Here is a 19,766-nt window from a genome sequence, read left to right as displayed (position 1 = left end):
TCGTTCATCGAGGCCTTCGATTGGCGTGCGCAGGTTAGCGAACAGAAACGTTTCTTCTTCAGTTTCGTTTTGTGTTCGGCTTTGCCGCATTGCTCGCAGGCGACCATATCGGGTGGTAACGCACTGACACCGTTGGTTTGGTTGATCGCGTTGTGCGTCTCTTCATCCAAAGATATCTTTTTCTCTGTAAAAGTAAAGTTGTAAGAATTTAAGGTTAGTATATACAGGGTGTGTTGCGCAAAATGTACTTCTTTGTAAATATACTTACTGGGCGGCTCATCCTCGGTGTCCTTATCGGTGTAACGCTGTCGTGTCACCGGGAACGGTTCGTCGGCTTCCTTTATCAATAAACCTTCAATGACGTGGGTCAGCACATTGGGTTTAATCATGGCTTTGGGTAGATCCTTTTCCACTTTAATGTTTGCCATGCTGGACATATTCTTAGACATTGAGATGGCGTTGTTGGATTTAACAACTTGAGTATTGCCATCGTCATTTGTAGAAGATGCGGCGGCAGCAGACTTTTCTGTCTCAGTGTTGGCTGTTTTGACGTTGTCATTGCGAGCACCTGTGGATTGAAGAGGGGGAGAGTTATTAATAAAATTCTGTACAGAGCTTAAAGGAAGTCTATAATTTAGAGCACTGCAAGCAGCCACAGGTTTTAACCTCAAAATTTTTTATTACTCACCTTTGGTTGGCGATGGTGTAGTGGACTGGGTAAAGGATGTCACATTCGCGACACTTTTCGTTGGCGATGTAGCGGTAGTGGTGGGTGTGGTTGGCGTTGTTGGTGCGGGTGTAGTGTCCATAGCATTGGCAGCTTTAGCCGCTTCTGCGTTCGCTTGATTGGCAGTGGTTGCCGCTGCAGAGCTGGCGCCGTTGGTAGCATTATTAGCTGCCGTTTGTGGTTGCTGTTGTGACGAACCGGTGGTGGTCGTGGAGCTGGCCGATGTTGGCTCAACCGTTTGTTGTTGAGGTGTAGCTACTTTCGGCGCCTCCATGGCCGTTTTAGCGGCGGCTTCCTTCAATTCTGCAGCCGCCGTTGCCGCTGCTGTCGCATTCGCTGCATTGGCGTTATTCAAATGTATCATTTGATTGCTGTTGGCCGCTATGGTGGCCGACGTGACTTGCATTGTGCGATTCGCCTCGGAGGCAATGCTACCTACCACAATATGTGCTTGCGATTGAGCAGCCAAAGCGTTTTTGTATTGCTGTTGCAGTTGATGTTGTTGCTGCAGTTGTTGTTGTTGTTGCTGCTGTTGTTCATTCGAGAGCGTTTTAATTGGCGTGCCGGGTAGCGAGGACACAGCTGTCACACCAGCGCCAGCGCCACTATTTATCGGTGATGCCATCGTGGCCGCTGCTGTTGCTGTTGAAGTCACCGGTGAGGACTGTAGGCCACCCATGGATGCATTCATCATGGAAGTGAGGCCGAGCAGTGGACTCTGTGTGGGTGTGGAGACAATGCTGGGCTGTGGCAGCGGTTGAGCGGCTGGTGGCGCCATTTGATTTTGCTGTTGTTGTTGTTGCTGCTGCTGCGCTTGCTGTTGTGCTAAAGCTTGCGCTTGCTGTTGTTGTTGTTGATGCTGCTGCTGTGCCTGCTGTTGCGCTTGTTGCTGTGCATGTTGTTGCGCTTGTTGTTGTTGCGATGCAGCAAGCGAAGCTGCCAGCAAACTTTGCTGCTGTTGTTGTTGCTGCTGCTGCAACTGTGAAGTCTGATTAATGCCAATGGTGCTGGTCACCAGTGGGCCAGCCTGATTCGTAATAGTCACCACCGAAGTGGTCGGCAGTGTCGAAGCTTTCGACTGATAGACAGCAGCGTGTTGTTGCAACGCGGCGGCCGCAGACGATGCGATGCTCGATGGTGTTGAGGAGGACACCGAAAATGGTACGCCGGCGATTTGTGTTGGTAGGTGCGTCTGTTGTTGTTGCTGCTGCTGCTGTTGATGCGTTTGAGCCTGCGCTTGCTGCGGCTGTTGTTGTACAACAATTTGATGTATAATATTTTGTTGTTGCTGTTGCTGCTGCTCACGCTGCTGCTGGTGCTGCTGTTGTTGTTGCTGCTGTTGCTGCTGCTGTTGTTGTTGTTGCACCAACTGCTGTTGCAACAGTTGCGTCTGTAGCTGTTGCTGTTGTTGTTGCGCCTGTTGCTGTTGCTGCTGTGTGATGAATGTTTGCGGTGCCACTTGCAGTTGTATTTGTTGTGGCTGCTGTTGTTGTTGCAGTTGCTGTTGCTGCTGCTGCTGTTGTTGCATTTGTATAGCCGAGGCGAATTGCTGTTGCAGTAAATGTTGTTGTAGCAGCGCTTGTTGTTGCTGCTGCTGCTGTTTCTGCATTTGTTGTATTTGTATCTGTTGTTGTTGCTGCTGTTGCTGTTGCTTATCCACATGTCCCGTCGTGGTGGTCTGCTGTATGGCCTGGCCATTTTGTATAGTTATCGACGGCCCAGTGCTCATCACAACCATCTTGCCCGCCGGCGTCACAACCTGATGCATAGTGGCGCCCTGTTGCTGCAGTCCCGCCGCTGTGGCGACCGTTTGCGCTTTCACCTGTTGCGGCTGGCCGTTTTCAGTCTTCATTGTCGGCAGCGCCGGCCGCACGGGTTGCTGCTTGGTGCGCATCTTCTTCAGCAAACTCTGATTCTGCGCCGTTTGTGTCGACACCGAACTGGCCGGACGTATTTGTCCGCCATTCTGTGGCAGTATTTGCGGTACGCGTTGTGCCACTTGCTGCTGCAATTGGCTAGCAGTGATCGCTTGCTGCTGCAGTTGTGCAGCGACGACGGCTTGAGCCGTTTGTTGTTGCTGCTGTTGGGCTTGTTGCTGGTGGCTTTGTTGTTGCTTGGGTGCGAGCGCTTCGATTTGTTGACGCGGCTTTGCGGTGGGCTGTGCGACGTTGCACTGCAAAGTGATCGCTGTGTGGAGGAAAATAAAACGAAAATATTAAGTGATAAGTTAACAAAGAATTCAAAAGTGTAGAGAAAACAGCAAACGTGGCTACACTTACGATTTTGCTGTTGCGCCTGTATGGTTTGATGCGATGCCGGCTGCTGGATGAACATGCTCTGCGTGCCGTCCGGCTGTGTGCCACGTATTATGATCGGATTCTGCCAGAACGGCACCCAAGGACCGATTTGCATTTGCTGTGTGCCGGTGGCGCCCTGCAAGGGGCTAATAATTTGTGTCGGCATGGTCGCCTGCGACACCTGCACACACTGTTGAGTCGACTGTTGCTGTTGCTGCTGTGCCACGCCACCAGCAGTGCCCGTGGCCGATTGCACGGTGTTCGTGGTGGTGGTCACCTTCTGCACCACCTTCTGCTGCAGGCTCTTCTGCGCATCAGTTGTGGCTTTGACGGTTTGTGCTTGCTGTTGCTGTTGTTGTTGCTGCTGCTGTTGTGCATTAGCGGCTGAGGCGACCATGGAATTGAAGAGATTCTGCTGCTGCTGCGGCGACTGCGCAAGCACCGGCGTAAAGAGCAGCGCCTGTGGTGACTGGCTGGACGGGATGGCATAGGTGTTGGGGAAACCGGCATTGCCGCCAATCATTTGCTTGGCATTCTGTGTGGTGGTCGTGATCATTTGCGGCGTGCCACCTTGAAACGGCTTGCTGGCAATAACCTAGTTAAATAATATCAAAAAAAAAATTTAGAAAAATCAAACAAATCTCGACATAATAAAGCACAAGCAACCCACCTGTATCGGCTGCTGACCCAAATTGGAGTGTATCAAATTGCCAGAGACCAGCTGTGGATAGATGAAACCCGAATTGAGCGCCGTCTGCTGCGGCATCAGCTGCACGGTGCGTCCCTGCGCCCAATCGCCCAACACCTGACCGGTCAACTGCATCGGCGACATAGTGCTTATGGTGGTCGAGTGTTGTTGTTGCATAGCGGCAACAGCGGCTGCAGCGCTGCTCGGTGTTTGCTGATTAGCCGGACTGCCCGGTGCACCGGCCGTTGGATCAGCCAACTGCATTTGCATTTGTTGCAGTTGATTAGCTTGCGTGGGATCGAGTAGGCCGGCATGTTTCAGTTCGCCCGCAGCGCCGGCGGCGCTCAACTGATGTGTGGTGGCAGTGTGTGTGGGAAATTCCTGTTTCACCTGTATGGTGGCGAACGGTGAGCCATGTTGCAATTGCAATTGTTGCAACTGCTGCAATTGTTCGGGTGAGATTTGCAGTGGCACCGATGAGGGCGCCACCTGTTGGGCTGGACTCTGTGATTTCTCCAGCGTGAAGTTTTTATGCGTTGCTAAGTTGCTTGGCGGCGCTGTTGTATTGCTTACAGCGACCGTTGTCGAGGAGCTGACAAACGTCGACGATGTAGAGGATGGTATGGATGTCGATGTTGTTGCTGTGGCAGCCGATGATGTTGATGTTGATGACGAAACGCCACCACTGCTACCTAAGTGGTGCTGCTTATAGCTGACGTTGATATTATGAGTGTTGTTGTTGCTAGCGCTACTAATATGCGTATCCGGATATGGTGGACTGGCGAAATCGTATTTCTCGTCAAATGTAATGCCCGCCTTTTGTGCGAGTGTTTCCAGGCACTTGAGTGGGCGTTCGTTGTTTTTGTGAGAATTTACGTTGCTATTGTTATTGTTGTTGTTATTATTGTTGCTTATGTGTGTATGAACACTATTGTTTGTGGTAGTTGTAGTGGTGGTGTTCGTTTGGTGTTGTTGTTTTAATGCAGCTGTTGTGCTATCCACTGACTGCGTGTACTCCGAATTCACTCTGATAATCCTAATATTCGAGTTATCCTTCAATGGTTGAGTAGGTAAGTAGACGTTGGTAGGCGTTGGATGTGTGACGACGTCGCTTTCAATATCCGTTCTAAAAGTGAAGAAAAATAGCGAAGAATATTTAGTACAAATTGCAAAAACGTTAAAAAAATGAAACAAAAAAAATTTGTATTTTTCTGAAATACTATACTACAAACAACAACAATCTTAATATGAAGATGAAGCAAAATGCAATTAATAACTTTAGCAGCCATACGGCCCTACGTCATCGTCAAGGGGTTAAAGTATGAAGATCTTGAACTTGCTTTTAAACGGAGATTGCACCGCTGCCTCTGACAATAATCTATGCCAAATTTAGTGGAGATATCTTGTCAAATAAAAAAGTTCTCCATACAAGCAGGGGATTTTGTTCGGTCAGTTTGTATGACAGCTATATGCTATAGTTGTCCGATCTGAACGATTCCTGCGGATATTGTAGCCCTGACTTGGAAATTAATTTATGCCGAATTTCGTGAAGGTACCGTTATGAATAAACTAGTTTTCCATACAAGAACTTGAATGTGATCGGTCAGTTTGTATGACAGCTATATGCTATAGTTGTCCGATCTGAACGATTTCTACGGATATTATAGCTCTGACTTGGAAATTAATTTGTGCCGAATTTCATGGAGGTACCGTATAAAATAAAAAAGCTTTTCATATAAGCTCTTCATTTGGATCTATCAGTTCGTATGACAGCTATATGCTATAGTTGTCCGATAACTTCGGTTCCGAAAAATTAGCTACTTCTTGGGTAGAAAAGCACGTGTACAAAATTTCAGACCGATATTACAAAAACTGAGGGACTAGTTCTCATATCACTCAGCTCCTCAACTAAACATTTATATGTATGTACATATGTATGTATATGGTTCTCCAACTTTTCCTTACTTGTTTTGTCAACTTCAACGCTAATTTAAGCCTATACAGGGTATAAAAATATTAAATCCTTCACAGTTCAACCCTCAAAATTGAAAAATTATCTGTTTTTGAGTTGTTTTTATTTTTTTTGTATTCAAAATGTATAATTTTCTGTCATATAATAGCACTGAAAAATGCTGATTGCTTCTAACTAGCATATATAGTTAATTACGTGTGTATGTCGGCACATGTGTACATAACCTATAACTTGAAACCCCATTAATTTAAGTAATTTATGTATGCATATATGTAGGTAATTACATAAATTTACATGAAGTGAGGCAGCTGCCCCAACAGGCTTACGTACATATAAGAACATTCATAACAAATGCAAAAATGTTATTATTGCTGTTGTTGTTGTCAATCTAAAATGTCCTTCGGATATTAAAGAGTTAATTTTAATGAATATAAATGGAACATAACGGTTAAAAAAATAAACTTAAAAAAAAATATTTATGCTTAGAAAATTAACCCTTAAAAATAACATTTTATTTTAGAGAAAAAAATAGAAAACATGCCGGAAAAATTATTTGGATGTTTAACAACCCTGAATAGCAGTTGATTGTATAATAAAGGTGTTTAAAGGGTTAAAATATTGGGTAATCAAGCTTTCAGCGCTGCTTAGTGTTGCATGGCATGCATATTTACAACGTCGAAAACAAACTTTTGATAAATTATGATTTTTTTTTACGAAAGAAATACAATTTTTAACACGCTGGAGAACAATTGATTGCATAATAATGGCGTTAAAAGGGTGAAAATATTTCAAAATAATATTAATTAAAGCTACAATAGAGATTTGCTTAAGACTTCCTGCGAGAAAAATAATGAAAGAGAACATAAAAAATATAATTGAAGATCGTTAAGCCACTAACAAACACTGGAATACGTTTTATAACATTTTTTTTATAAAAAATATATTTAAAAAGAATTATAAAAACAAAAATTCAAAAGAAAAATATTAAAAAAATATTAAAAAATATATAGAAAAAATGTATAAATCAAAAATTAAAAAAAAAAGTTTAAATTATAAAAAAAATTATAAAAAAAAATTATAAAAAAAATTATAAAAGAAATTTAAAAAAAGATATTAAAAAAGTATTACAAAAAACATTAAAAAAAAAAAATATTTTTTTTTAAATTATTAAAAAATATTACAAAAAAATTATTAAAAAAAAATTAAAAACAAAATGTAAAAAGAAAGTTTATTAAAAAAATTTATTAAAAATCGTGAAAAAAATTACAAAAAAATATTGCTTAAAAAATTCTTAAAATTGCTATAAAAACTTCTCTACCCAAAAACTAGTTAGATTTTCTTATAAATTTATTAATATTTCTTTTACTCTTTAATACTGCTTTTATTCTTTAATATTTCTTTTATTCTTTAACATTTCTTTCACTCTTTAATATTCTTCCATGCCACCTTTTTGCCGCCAATTTTTCCATTTGCCCTCTTCTCACATTGCATCTTTCGTTTGCACGTTTCACATGTTTGGCCGCGCTTCGTGCGCATGTCCCATTACAACTGCTGTTCGGCTCGGCATTTTCGAACAGAGCAGTTTAGTTTGTTGCATGCCACTAATTTGATCGACGTGCAATTTCAAGTGCACACACAGCCAACGGCAGCGCACGAAGGAGCAAGATGTTTTAGTGTTATATTATTATTATTTTATTTTCTTTTTTTTTTTTGCTCGATACTTTGCCGTGTGCAAGGGATGTTTTTTGGTTGTTGGCTCAACACGTTCGCTAATGGGATATAGGGGAATAGTGCAGTCCCAACGGGGGTTGAACTCGTTGTTTTTTTCGCCTCTACAAACTTCATTAATACTATTATTATTCGAATAAATTTTTACTGTTTGCTTGTAGCCTTAGCATGCGGCTGGACGAAAATGGAAACCGGAAGGAATTGATGCATAAAACTAAGCAGATTCGGGCAAAAGTGTGCGCGGAAAAAAGTAGAAAAATATGTCAAAGTTGTGTTGAAAAAAGTTGATGTGATTTGACAGCGAAGGATTAAATGGGAAAAGGGTAAAGTAGATGCGACGTTTTTGGCATCAAAATGCAACTCGGCTTGCTTTATTTACATACTTTTATTTCAAAAAGGTGGTAGTTTGGTTGGATTTTTGTTTAAAACAAAATTGAAAAGGTTTGCTTGTTTTTTTGTTAAAAGTTAAATAAAAATGTGAAAAAAATGTCAACGATTTTCGGGTTGTTTGCCATACAAAATGCATGAAAACGTGATTTTTGTGAGATTTTACATTATTTTAGTTTGTTTTTTGAGGAAAAAATTCGAGCTTTTACGGAAGTTGCGATTGCTGTATGCAGGACTATAAGAGAGTTATGTTTTTTTTTTATTCTACGAAAGCGAGCTAAGCGTTAAGCGCGGCCTTACTGTATTCAAAAATAATTTTTTATTCGTATTTTATATGTAAATGTAATTAAATTTACATTACAATTTTCGGCTTTGCGTTACTACCACTGCATTCATAATCTTACAACGGATCTTATGGTGAAGCGAAATTAAAACAATTTGTTACTGTTACAGTTGAAATTTTGGGAAAAAAGTGAAGTTAGAAAGTACAGTCAACCGAAAACTTAATATAAGTAGAGCATTCTTGGTTACTTGGGTTTGCGGGTTTCAAAAAGCCGATTTTTTATTGTCTTATTAAATTCTATAACACCTCTAGGATTTTGCCCTAAATTTTCAAGTTGATCCGAGTAATAGTTTCAAGATATAACCTTGAGAACTTGTGCGCTCGAAGCTAGCTTGGCTAAGTGCGCCGTCTTTAAACGCGTTTTTCTCGAACCCGTGTATTTGAAGTCGGTTGGCAAGATTTCACGAGAACTACTCAGAAGACATTGAAGTTCAAATTTGCTTATTTCCCTCAACCGGCTGAGGAACAATTGCCTTTGGTCACCACCCTGAATGAAATGGTAAGCTGATTTCAGCACTAATTTTAACTTGCATACAAAAAAATTGCATGGTTGTATTTTTGTTCTATGATTGTTATATTGTTGAATGTATCAGCTCATTAGGCAGAATAGCTGCGAAGGAAATTATCACAAATCATACTTCTACGATCTTTTATAATAACTACATCTCAAGAACGGTTGTACTCCAGACAGCGAGCTTAGTAAAATATACTTTATGGATAGCTAAGACACTTCGGAATGTATACCAAGTTTCTAACAATCAGAAGGAAATATCGTCCGCATGTATGCGAGTGACTAGCTCGTTGTTTGAGATATCGATTTTGCATACGTTTTTTTCATCCGGATCATTTTATCATACAGCTGTCATACAAACTTTTCGATCAAAATCATATTATTGTATGGAAAATTTTTTTATTTGACAAGATATCTTCAAGAAATTTGGCATGGATCTGAATCCTATCCAATGCTACAATCTCCAAAGAAATTGTCCAGATCGGACTACAATAGCATATATGTAGCTGCCATACAAATCAACCGATCAAAATCGAATTCTTATATGGAAAAATTTTTTATTTGACAAGATATCTTCACGAAACTTGTCGTGGATCTTAATCGTATCCAACGCTACAATCTCCAAAGAAATTGTCCAGATCGGACTACTATAACATATAGCTGTCATACAAACCGATCGATCAAATCCGAATTCTTATATGGAGAACTTTCTTATTTGGCAAGATTTCTTCACGAAACTCGGTATGGATTATTGTCTGAGGCTGTGGTACAGTCTGCGAAAAAATTATTCAGATCAGACTACTGTAACATTTAGCTGCCATATAAAAGGCATTTTATACCTCTTTATGCGGTAAGAAACTCAACTGTGAAGGGAGTTTTCGGTGCAGATGAAATTAAGGTTTTTTTCAGGTTATAAGTACAAGAAACATTTGAGTCGTTCTCGTTTTATGAAAACCTTTGAGAAATAAGTTAGGTTAGGTTAGGTTGCTAAACTGATTGCCGCTTAACCCCGGAGAGTGTAGATGAAGCTAAAGTTTTTTCAGATATTTGATGTTATAAGTATAAGAAACATTTGTGCCATTCCCATTTTATTAAAACACTTCTAAAATAAGTTAGGTTAGGTAAAGTTATTGGACTGATTCCTGCTTAATCCCAAAAATCAGAAATCACATAACGACGAAACGCTTTGAATCCATTTCAATATGATGAGACGGCCAACTTCGATTTTACTTAGTTCAACGAAAGTATGACCTCAAAGATGTTCAACGCCAGTTTCCATTTTTCCTTCTACCGGAAAATTTTGGATATTGTAGTAAACTAAGCTTCTACCTATATAATATTGGCCATAACATACTAAACAAATGTCCTTTGTACATCTCAACAAACCATCTCACGAAATACTCTTTTCTCTATGTTGCCAATCTATCGAAAAAGCACGATTCTCTCTCATGTCCTCGGACCTACAGTTAAGTGACTTCAACCACAGTTAATTTTGCGCTTTTCCTCAAACAGAGAGGCTAGATATTCGGTACAACAATATCAACAAATTATAATTATTTATAAAACCTTGGAACCTAAAGCTCAAACCTCTTATGTTTAGTACCTAAACGTAAAACAAAAAACTCTGTCTGTACTTGTGGATCGAGTTATTTATCTCAAGAATACATATATTAAAAATGACCTACATACAATTTATTGCAGAATAAGCCAAAGATACCCAAAAAAATTTACATGAAACCAAAAATAAGAACACTTCAACTCAAACTATATACCTAAGACACTCCTACGGCGATTTAAGAAAGCAATTTCGGGAAATCATTATGGGCTCTCGGATTAGCATTTTCCAAATGTAAAGCATGAAATCGCAACATTTGTCAACTGCATGGAAATGCAAAAATAACAATAACATTTGGAAAATATCAACAACAAAAGCAGCATTACAAAGAAAGGCAACATGAAAATTGCGAAAGTCTAAATGTCTCGGGATAGCATATTGATGGCTGTGCGGCGTATCGCCAAATTCCTTACAGCATTGACCCGCAGGTCACCTGCCTGCTGTGTTCCTTATTGCATTTCGTAGGGATTTGCAAAGGAAATTTATATATTCGCAAGAGGGGAATGAAAGACAAAGCGAGAGACACAAAAGAAATGGTTGCCTAAAAATAAAGACTACAAAAGGCAAAAAGGAAAAATATGTGCAAGAAAAAGAAGTAGTTAATATATGTGTAGCAAAGGCGTTTATAGTTGTGGTGGTGGCAGTAAGCGCCCTGTAGGAAAAAATGCGAGTAAGATGCGGGAGAGGAGATTTTAAGAAATTTTTAAAAGATGGAAAGAAATTGGATTGGGGAAGATATTTTATTTAACATTTCTAAAAACTAATGTAAATTAATATGAATGCATTTAATGACCAGTTAATCGATAATACATATTACTATGTATGTTAAAAATCATAAAAAAATTATGTAAAACAAGAAAACACATTCACTTCTCCTCCACCGAACTTATAATACCCTTCACAGGCGCATTTTTGCAGCATATAAGGGTATAAAAATATCATTATATTAATTTTAATCAGATATTTTATATGTCAGCTATATGCATAGTGGTCCGATCTGAACAATTTTTTCGGAGATTATGCCGCTGCCTTAGATTTTAATCCACGCCAAATTTGGTGAAGATACCTTGTCAAATAAGAAAGTTGTCCATACAAGGATTGAAGTTTTATCGTTCAGTTTGTACGGCAGCTATATGCTATGGTAATCCGATTTCAAGAATTTCTTCGGAGATTACACCGCTGCCTTAGATATTAGTCCATGCCAAATCTCGTGAAGATATCTTGTCAAATAAAGAAGTTTTCTATATAAGGACTGAATTTTTATCGATTAGTTTGTATGGCAGCTATATGCCAAAGTGCAAAAAAAAAGAACATGTGCAACATTTCAGAACGATATACTTATGTATGTAATCTCAAAATCATGCAAGACAAACCAGTTTAAGTATAACCGTAATTTTCTCACAGGGCTGATAGCAAGATGGTCGCTATGGCACTGCTGTTTCGCAGTTGTTGTTAAGAGGACATTAAATTTGCGAGTACACTATTGTTATTGTTGTTGCATTAAGAATAGCACAGTCATGGTTGCCCTTAACAAATAATTTGCATTCGACTTGAAGCTGTGCTTAAAGCAATCCATCAGCAATCATACCTTTGCCGACTGCTGCTAGGTGATGGACAACATGGTTACAATAACAAGAAATAGGCATACGTTTTTATACGAGAGTGAGAGAAGTTGCTTTGTGTGACATTTGTGAGAAACCCAGGGAAAACTAATAACCAAAAAAAATTTTTTTGGGACCGATCACCACCACCACCACGGCGTTTGTAGAGCAAATGTGTTATTGTACAATGGATGGATGGCAGCATCCGGAACAAAATCACCACCTTTTACCTCAGACTTTATGAGTGCGTATGACGCCCATATGCATTCCTACATGTGTTCGTATGTCTGTATGTGGGTATGAAAGTACTACGGCGCAATATGACCACCACCGCTGCTAGCGACCGTGCTTCGCGGCAACCCCCGGTGACTGTGCTCAAACCGCCTAAAGTCGTGTAACCGTCACATTTTGTTGCAAAAAAAAAGCGAGGTAAAATGAAAATATGAAACAAGAAGAAGCAGCACAACTCAAGAACAGCATTTGCAGATGACAAATGCAGACCAAGTTTGGCGACGGGAACCCTTTCAACTGCCACCATACTTATGTGCTTAAGCAGCGAGTTGGTAGTGTGCGAAATATGTGGTGGCGACGCGTTAAGCGCGGTTAGAAGAGGGTGCCGAGGCTGTCACCAGCTTGGAACAAAAAAAATCGACACACAAACGTACAAACATATAAGTTTATGGAAAAAGGTATCGTAACCAAGAGCAACACACATGAATGCGTAGAGAAGGAATGGTTAAGTGCAAAGGCAAGAAAGAGCGGCGGCACTGGCATGTACCCAGTGAACCAAAAGTAAGATTTAAAAAATCGTATAAATATCAAAGAGTAAATAACTTAACCATAAGTATTTCTAAGAAAAATTATGAAGATGGAGCGATAATAAAAACATGCATACAAATATGAACAAAACAAGACTTTTTTTTGATTGGTCAGTTTCTATGGCTACTATAAGTTATTGTGGTCCGATCTGAAAAATTTTTACGGAGATTGTAGCGTTTTCTCAAATAACAATCCATGCCAATTTGGTGAAAATTTCTTGTGAAACAAAAAGTTTTTCTTACAGCGATATGAGTTCGACCGATCCGCTTGTATGCCAGCTATATGCTATAGTGGTCCGATCTAAACAATTTCTTTAGAGATTACATTATTGCCTTAGGGAAAAATCCATGTAAAATTTCTCGAAGATATCTCGCCAAAGCTTTCCATACAAATACTTAATTTCGATCGTTCAGTTTATATGGCAGCTATTCGCTATGGTGATCCAAACTGAATAATTTCTTCGGATTTTACACCGCTGCCTTAGACAATAACGCACGCCAAATTTCGTGAAAATAATTTGTGAAACAAAAAAGTTTTCCCCACAAGGACATGGTTTTAACCGATCAGCTTGTATGACAGCTGTATGCTATAGTGGTCCGATCTGGACAATTTCTTCAGATATATTAACATAGCTTTGGAAAATAATGTATGCTAAATTTCGGGAAAATATCTTATCAAATAAAAAAGTTCTCCATATAAGGACTTGGTTCCGATCGTTCAGTTTGTATGGCAGCTATATGCTATAGTAGGCTGATATCAGCGATTCCGACAGATGAGTCGCTTCTTGAGGAGAAAAGCAGTTAAGCGAAATTTCAGAACGATATCCCAAAAACTAAGGCGCTAACGACGGCAGTAATTTTGTTCACTGGGTTAGCCCTTTCAACTAAGCACATTTTATACCCAAGAAGAGTACAAGCAGATATAAAAATAAAATAAAATGTACCTATGCATGCACAGAGGTTTCGGCGATTTACTGCACATACATACATACTAAAAGTGACTGTGTGTGTTGTGTAAAACTATATTTCAAGAGTTACTATCGAGCGCTCAGCGCATGAATGCGCTCGCCTGCAGTGTCTAATCATTAAACTGGCAACAACAAACACAACAAAGAACACTGTCAACGTTTGTCTTGAGGCATTAATTTTTTTCCTTTCTTTTCCACTGATCTTATCCTACCGCTTTTTGTTGTTGGCTTGGTTCGCGTTGCACAATGCTATTAATTCTTCAACATTTGCTGTTTAAAATGAAATATCAGCAACATCATCATTAACGCGCGTCAGCAAAAGGACAAAAACAAAAACGAAAAGAAATAAAAATGATGAAAAACAAAAACAAAAAACGTGAGTCTTCAGAAGGAAAACTGAAACTCATCGACAGACAACATTAACTTTGAGGCCGACAATTGCGTGCCTGGCCGTTCAATGCTGGCCATCGATGCTCTTATGCACATACACACACACATGCACATATACAAATATATTTGGCTATGTGTATGTTGTTGTTGTACACTGCTTGCAAAACAGTTGTCGCCGGGCACGAAGCGCAAGTGAGCCTCGAATGCTTGCTGATGCGTTGATGGCTGATCGTGCAATGCACGGCAGCAACAACAAAAGCAGAAGTAACAACAAGAACGAGAGCAACAAAAACAACAGCATGGACGAGAACAACAACGAACATGCAACAAAAAGTTGGCGGTACGTGTGGAGTATGCATTGCAATAACAACACAATGCAACAAAAACAACACAATGCAAAACTACAACAACAAACGGCGAGAAACAACAGCAACAAGCACTGGTGAGACAGCATAAAAGTAATAAGCGAGAAAAAGCAAAAACAAAGGCAAAAAACAAGCCAAAGAAAAGCAGTAAGCATTAATATAAAAAAACAACAAGAAAAAATGTGTATCCAACAACAACAACAAAAAGGCAGACGCTTTGCAATTCACATTGGAATGAAAATTAATCGAGTGCTGCGCCGCCTCTATATTTTGCTGCTTTATGCTCGAACGCAACATAAGCGCGCACATACATACATACACATTTTTTTTCGTTTTTTTATACTCTCTAGATATGTATGTATGTTTGTATAACTACACACGCTCTCCGCGCCAGCATGTAATACAACCACTTTGTTGCTGTTTTTGCCATTGCCCGCCACAGTTGTGTTGTTTGTATGTATTGCGGGTTGAATTTCTGTGGCTCTCCTCTTTTTTCTACAAATTTATGGCGTCCATTCTTTCGATGATTGTAATGACGATGATGGCAAACGAAACGACATGTGTGTACATACATATGTGTGAGCATGTACATATGTTTGTGTGTAGGCCTGCAGCGAGTAATACAAAAATTAAAAACCATTTAAATGCTTACGCAGGGGCAGCAGAGAGCGCCAGCGGTAGCAGCTGATAAAGTGGCACTGGTGGTGGCGTTACTTTGCGTTGGTGACGACGGCTGCTCTACGCTTTGCCAGCCACTCGATTAACTTGTGCGACGGGTAGAAAGAGAAGCCAACAGCAACTCGTCGTTTGTATGAAAAACTCGCCCTTGCGCCGTCGCCAGAGCACTAATCATACGCGTGTCGTTGTTGTTGCTACTGCTATGGTGGTTGGTGAAACGTCTTGCCGAAATAAAAAAAAAAACAAGGCGCAGCCGTTGAAGCAAGCACAAATATTCGTACACACACACACGCTTTCTCACTCGCCTGCGAGCCGTTAGCTAATGTAGCAACAAAAACAATAATGCAACAACAACGATTTATCGATTATTCGGTGCCTTTTTCGCACAGTTGTCAAATATGGTGTACCCCGACCGGCCTGTCAGAAACATCTACACAAGCAAAAAGCAATAAAAAAAACAGCAAGCAAAAACCGGTCCGCCATACTGCACGCGTGTGACGAAAAGAGATGGCGACGGCTGCCATTTAATGGCCGCTGGTTAGAGGAGCGCAGCAAGCAGCTAACACTTTGAAATGCGAATAATGTGCAATACAAGCATGTTGAAAGCGAATGCGGAGAGAAATCGTGGCAATGAAAAAGAATTGCTAAAATTGCCACGAGGGTTGCCAGACGCTACGTAAAGCGTGTATTCGTAATTTTCGAGAGCGGAAAAGAATGCAGTATTTTATGAGCGTCGAAAATCGGCGGAAAGTGCATGATTTTGCGTGGAAATTTATATGTTTCAGCTGGTGGTGGTTCGTTGAGTGGCTAAATGTACCCTCAAGCGGCATTAAAACATTAGAAACTCATCAGAAAATGGTAATTTATGACGCAGGGTAGAGTAGCTACTTATTGCCGCCTAACACAAACTTGCTACTGTAGCAACAATTTTCTGATTTTGTATATTCCAAAGGCGTACGAATCGTGTCACTGGTGGTGCTTGGTAACCCCTGTGGGACTTGCCGCTACCGCCACCAGCTAAAATCATTTCGTTTCCCGCTAGTAATCTGATATTCCAACAATATCAGTCTGTGTTTCATTTTTTCTCTTTGCTGTTGCTTCTTTAATTTTCAAGTACCCTTACTTCCTTTGCAATAATGGGTATATCAGCCATTGCCAGACGATAGCAAAGAAGTAGTCGACGATGATGATGTTGACAACGACAACAACTGCTACACAAGCTCGGACGTACCAAACGACCGTCTCCAATATGAAACCCATCTCATGGCAGACAGTTCATGGTGCATTGCAAAACTTTGCTCCCTCACACAGCGCACAACGGTAGTGTCTGTCAGTGGAGTACACTGGCCAGCCAGCTAGCGGCGGCAACAACAGTAAGTGCTACGCGGCCGAGAAACTGGTTTTTTGATAAATGTGCAATTCGAGTAGACAACTGAGGTGAAAAGAGTAAAGTAAGCAGAGCAAGTTGAGCGATTCTAAAGCGAGCTTAGCTAGAAGACAGTAAAAAAACATGTAAAATGGTAAAAAAAAAAAGCTTTTTCCATTTTCGATTTAAAATCGCGTCACGTCGTATTAAAAACTGTTAGTCAAAACGGGGGTTTAAGGGTTTTAGGTTTACGAGAAGAATTAGAACATGTGCGTAACTTTTTACTCTAATTTTGCTTATAACTTAAGTAACTTTTTGTATTATATTGAGAAATAAATAGCTTGATTGATAATGAAGGTCAAATTATGGCTTAAAAGCACCTTCACCTAACTAGAGACAAAATAGACTGGAGACAAAAATAAACTCGATAGAATGTAGTACAAAATTCCGTGAAAAAAATACCTCATTTGATATTGAGTGTCCTGGAAAAAATCTTTACACTGTAATTCCAAAAAAACAAACATTTTTGCTCTTACTTTTCCCCCTTTTTAGTACAAAAATCTACTTTAAATAAAAAAATCCACGCTATTTTGAAATGAAACCTTATAAATGAGTACTTCAACTATCAACCCTCTCCTCTCATATATTTTGAATTTCATAAGTTTTGCTTGCTTAATCTGCTTAATGGCAATTATTTACAGGCGCATTAAGAATATAAATACCCATAAAATAAAATATTAAGAACTTAACACAACTAACAACAACAAATATGCATAAAAACACTTAATGAACACTTTTCAATCATACTCAATGATATTTTATTGAGTAAAGTGGTGGGTAAAGTCTGCCGGCTGCTGTTGGCGTAAAGGTCTCAATAGAGCGAGATCTACCTGGCTGCATACTTAAGATGAGCAAAGCAGAGAAAAAGAAAACTAAAACGCAGCAAAATAGCAGAAAGAGTGTCGAAAAAGGGCGCATAAATTCCTGTAAGAATAGTTGCTGGCGAATAGTGCTCGGTATAGTAAGGGGTTAAAAAATGTTTACTGCTTGATTTTTCTTTTAAGGAGCAAAAAGATATGTTTGTAAACATTTTTATTAAATAAATTTTTGTTAAATCATACTTTGCGCAATCTTTGAAATTAAACTAGTTTTGTCAGAAACTTTGCTGAACTTTCATGCGCTTTTATATTGTTTCAAAATCGCGGAAATCGCACAGACCCAAAAAAAAATCATTTTCAAATCGTTTGTTTTCATAAGTATGAAAGCAAAGCCGTGAATATGCTGAGTGACAGCATGCTCAATTCAGTTTTTATGCACGAGGGTGTAAAACTCTCAGCGCTAGAGTGAGAGTAACTTCAATTAAAAAGCGCGTAGTTGCCAGATTACGAGAGAATTTTTCATTATTGCTAATAAGCAATCGCACAAAAACTAAGAGGCGAAGTTCAGACACACATATAATTAAAAAATTATTATTTCTGCAGTAAAAGATAGATTGAAACAGGGACTTGCGCTGCGTTCGGTCGGTTGGTTAGACTTACATAGACCCAGAGCTCTGATAAATTTGAAAATCCTATTTGGTACTATTGAAGCGATGTGATACCTATTCACATATATGTATATATATCCAATCCTTTGATTTTGCGTCTACAAACAGCTGTCTAGAATCAGGTGTTAGGGAGTTCCCGGTTTCATAAGAATCACCTTAACATCCTCATAAAAATGTCATTTAAGAGTTAAAGTTCAATAAATTGCTGGTTAATTACGTTATTTAACCTTCTACAGTCTAAATTTGCAATTATTTTTTACTTATATATTAGTTATAATAATAATAATCATGAATGAAAATAAATAATTATCATATTATTAATAATGTTTAAACATACTAATTGCATACAAAATTCTGGCATCACTGTTCTGCTTAATCAACACAACACATACCTAAGTGCTCATGCACTCTCCCGCTTTTTCACTTTAGTCTCTTGGGGAAACGCAATCCTCAACTTGTGTACGTCAAACAAAACGCCAGACGACCGCAATCAAGTATGCATAGTATCAAAAGCAAAATTTAACAAAAAAAATAAAAATGAATAAATATAACTACCGTTTTACTTGTAAAGAAATGTAATGGAAAGCAAGAAATACCTTTTCGAAATAAACTTCAATCCACGACGATCCATCGTTCAACGAAAAATTCAATTGAAATAACTTAAAAGTTTGCATGCAGCATAGTCGAGTCAGTTCTGTTCGATTTGCATTCGCTTTACAACTTATAAATACTTCACTTCACAGAAACACAATGAGCAACAAATTGAACAAAGCAGAAGTAAAATACATAAACGTGAGAACAAAGAGAGAAACAACAAAAGTGTGTAACTCAAATGTACGAACGAACAGAAATGCAGAAATCAACACTGTGTATTAAAAGCAGCTACTTTTTTTATTTGTGCTGCTTTTTGGTTTTGTGTAAAATAAGTTTTTTTATGTTTTTTTTGTAATGTGTTTGTATTTTATTGATGATATACAACAATTGGGTCAAGCACCTGTATGCGGGAGCTTAAGGACCAACATTGCTGGTGTGCAAACATGCCATATTTATGTATGCTCAAATAAAAGTCTCCAAAAATTCGTAACAAATAATTTTTTCGAATACTTTAATTCAAATATTGTCTCAAAGTCAATATAGCGCGTTTAATTTATTGAAATATATAAATAATTCACTTTAGTTTTCATGTAGACGACACTCCCCCATTCATACTGCAGCAATGCATGGGGTTTGTTAACATTATGTTTTTCATATTGGAGCTATGCCGAACGCTCTCTCTAGTTAATTATATGTATATTTGTTAATGGTTTGTCGTGTTATGTGAGCGGGCTTTTATATGCGCTCTCGCTCTCTTTTCAACGAGCAAATATAATAATGCATAAGCCCGAAGTGGTAGTGGTTTTATTTTTTGTTGCTGTTTTCACTTTTCTGAGCACACAACCAGCACAAAATTGCGGAACGGAATAAAATACACGACTAAACGCAACGACGGACACACTTCAACTAAACCAACTAACACGGCAACTCTGTGCTGGCCTGCACAAAAATACACATGCAACAACAAAAACAGTGCAGTCAGACTACATGCCAGTAAAACAACAATAACTACCTATGGCACGACCAACAACAATAACAGCATACAACAACTGCCTAGCGGCGGGCAAAGGCGATGGCAGCCAAGTATTGTTCGTGTAGAACAAAAAAATAACACGTTTGCGCCCAGGCACATACACACATCTACAACAAATACGTCGCCTACCCGTTTACGA

The 19,766-nt window shown here is 39.2% G+C and overlaps 1 protein-coding gene and 1 long non-coding RNA gene across 2 annotated transcripts; one reads left to right on the top strand and one right to left on the bottom strand.

Annotated features, from left to right (window-relative positions):
- On the bottom strand, positions 1 to 18,736 carry LOC105224352 (polyhomeotic-proximal chromatin protein; the record flags this gene model as incomplete). Its single annotated transcript, XM_019989570.3, is given in 6 exon segments — positions 1 to 184; positions 269 to 568; positions 689 to 2,914; positions 3,007 to 3,619; positions 3,695 to 4,838; positions 18,597 to 18,736. Coding segments are annotated over 6 exon segments (4,502 nt in total), but the record flags the coding sequence as incomplete, so codon positions are not given.
- On the top strand, positions 18,548 to 19,075 carry LOC125780228 (uncharacterized). Its single transcript, XR_007423679.1, has 2 exons — positions 18,548 to 18,687; positions 18,744 to 19,075. It is a non-coding gene; the product is annotated as an uncharacterized LOC125780228 (long non-coding RNA).
- Positions 19,076 to 19,766: the final 691 nt, after the last annotated feature.

The sequence above is a fragment of the Bactrocera dorsalis genome, unplaced genomic scaffold, assembly GCF_023373825.1.
Source record: "Bactrocera dorsalis isolate Fly_Bdor unplaced genomic scaffold, ASM2337382v1 BdCtg286, whole genome shotgun sequence".
Lineage (NCBI taxonomy): Eukaryota > Metazoa > Arthropoda > Insecta > Diptera > Tephritidae > Bactrocera > Bactrocera dorsalis.
This window is presented reverse-complemented; position numbering and strand designations above follow the sequence as displayed.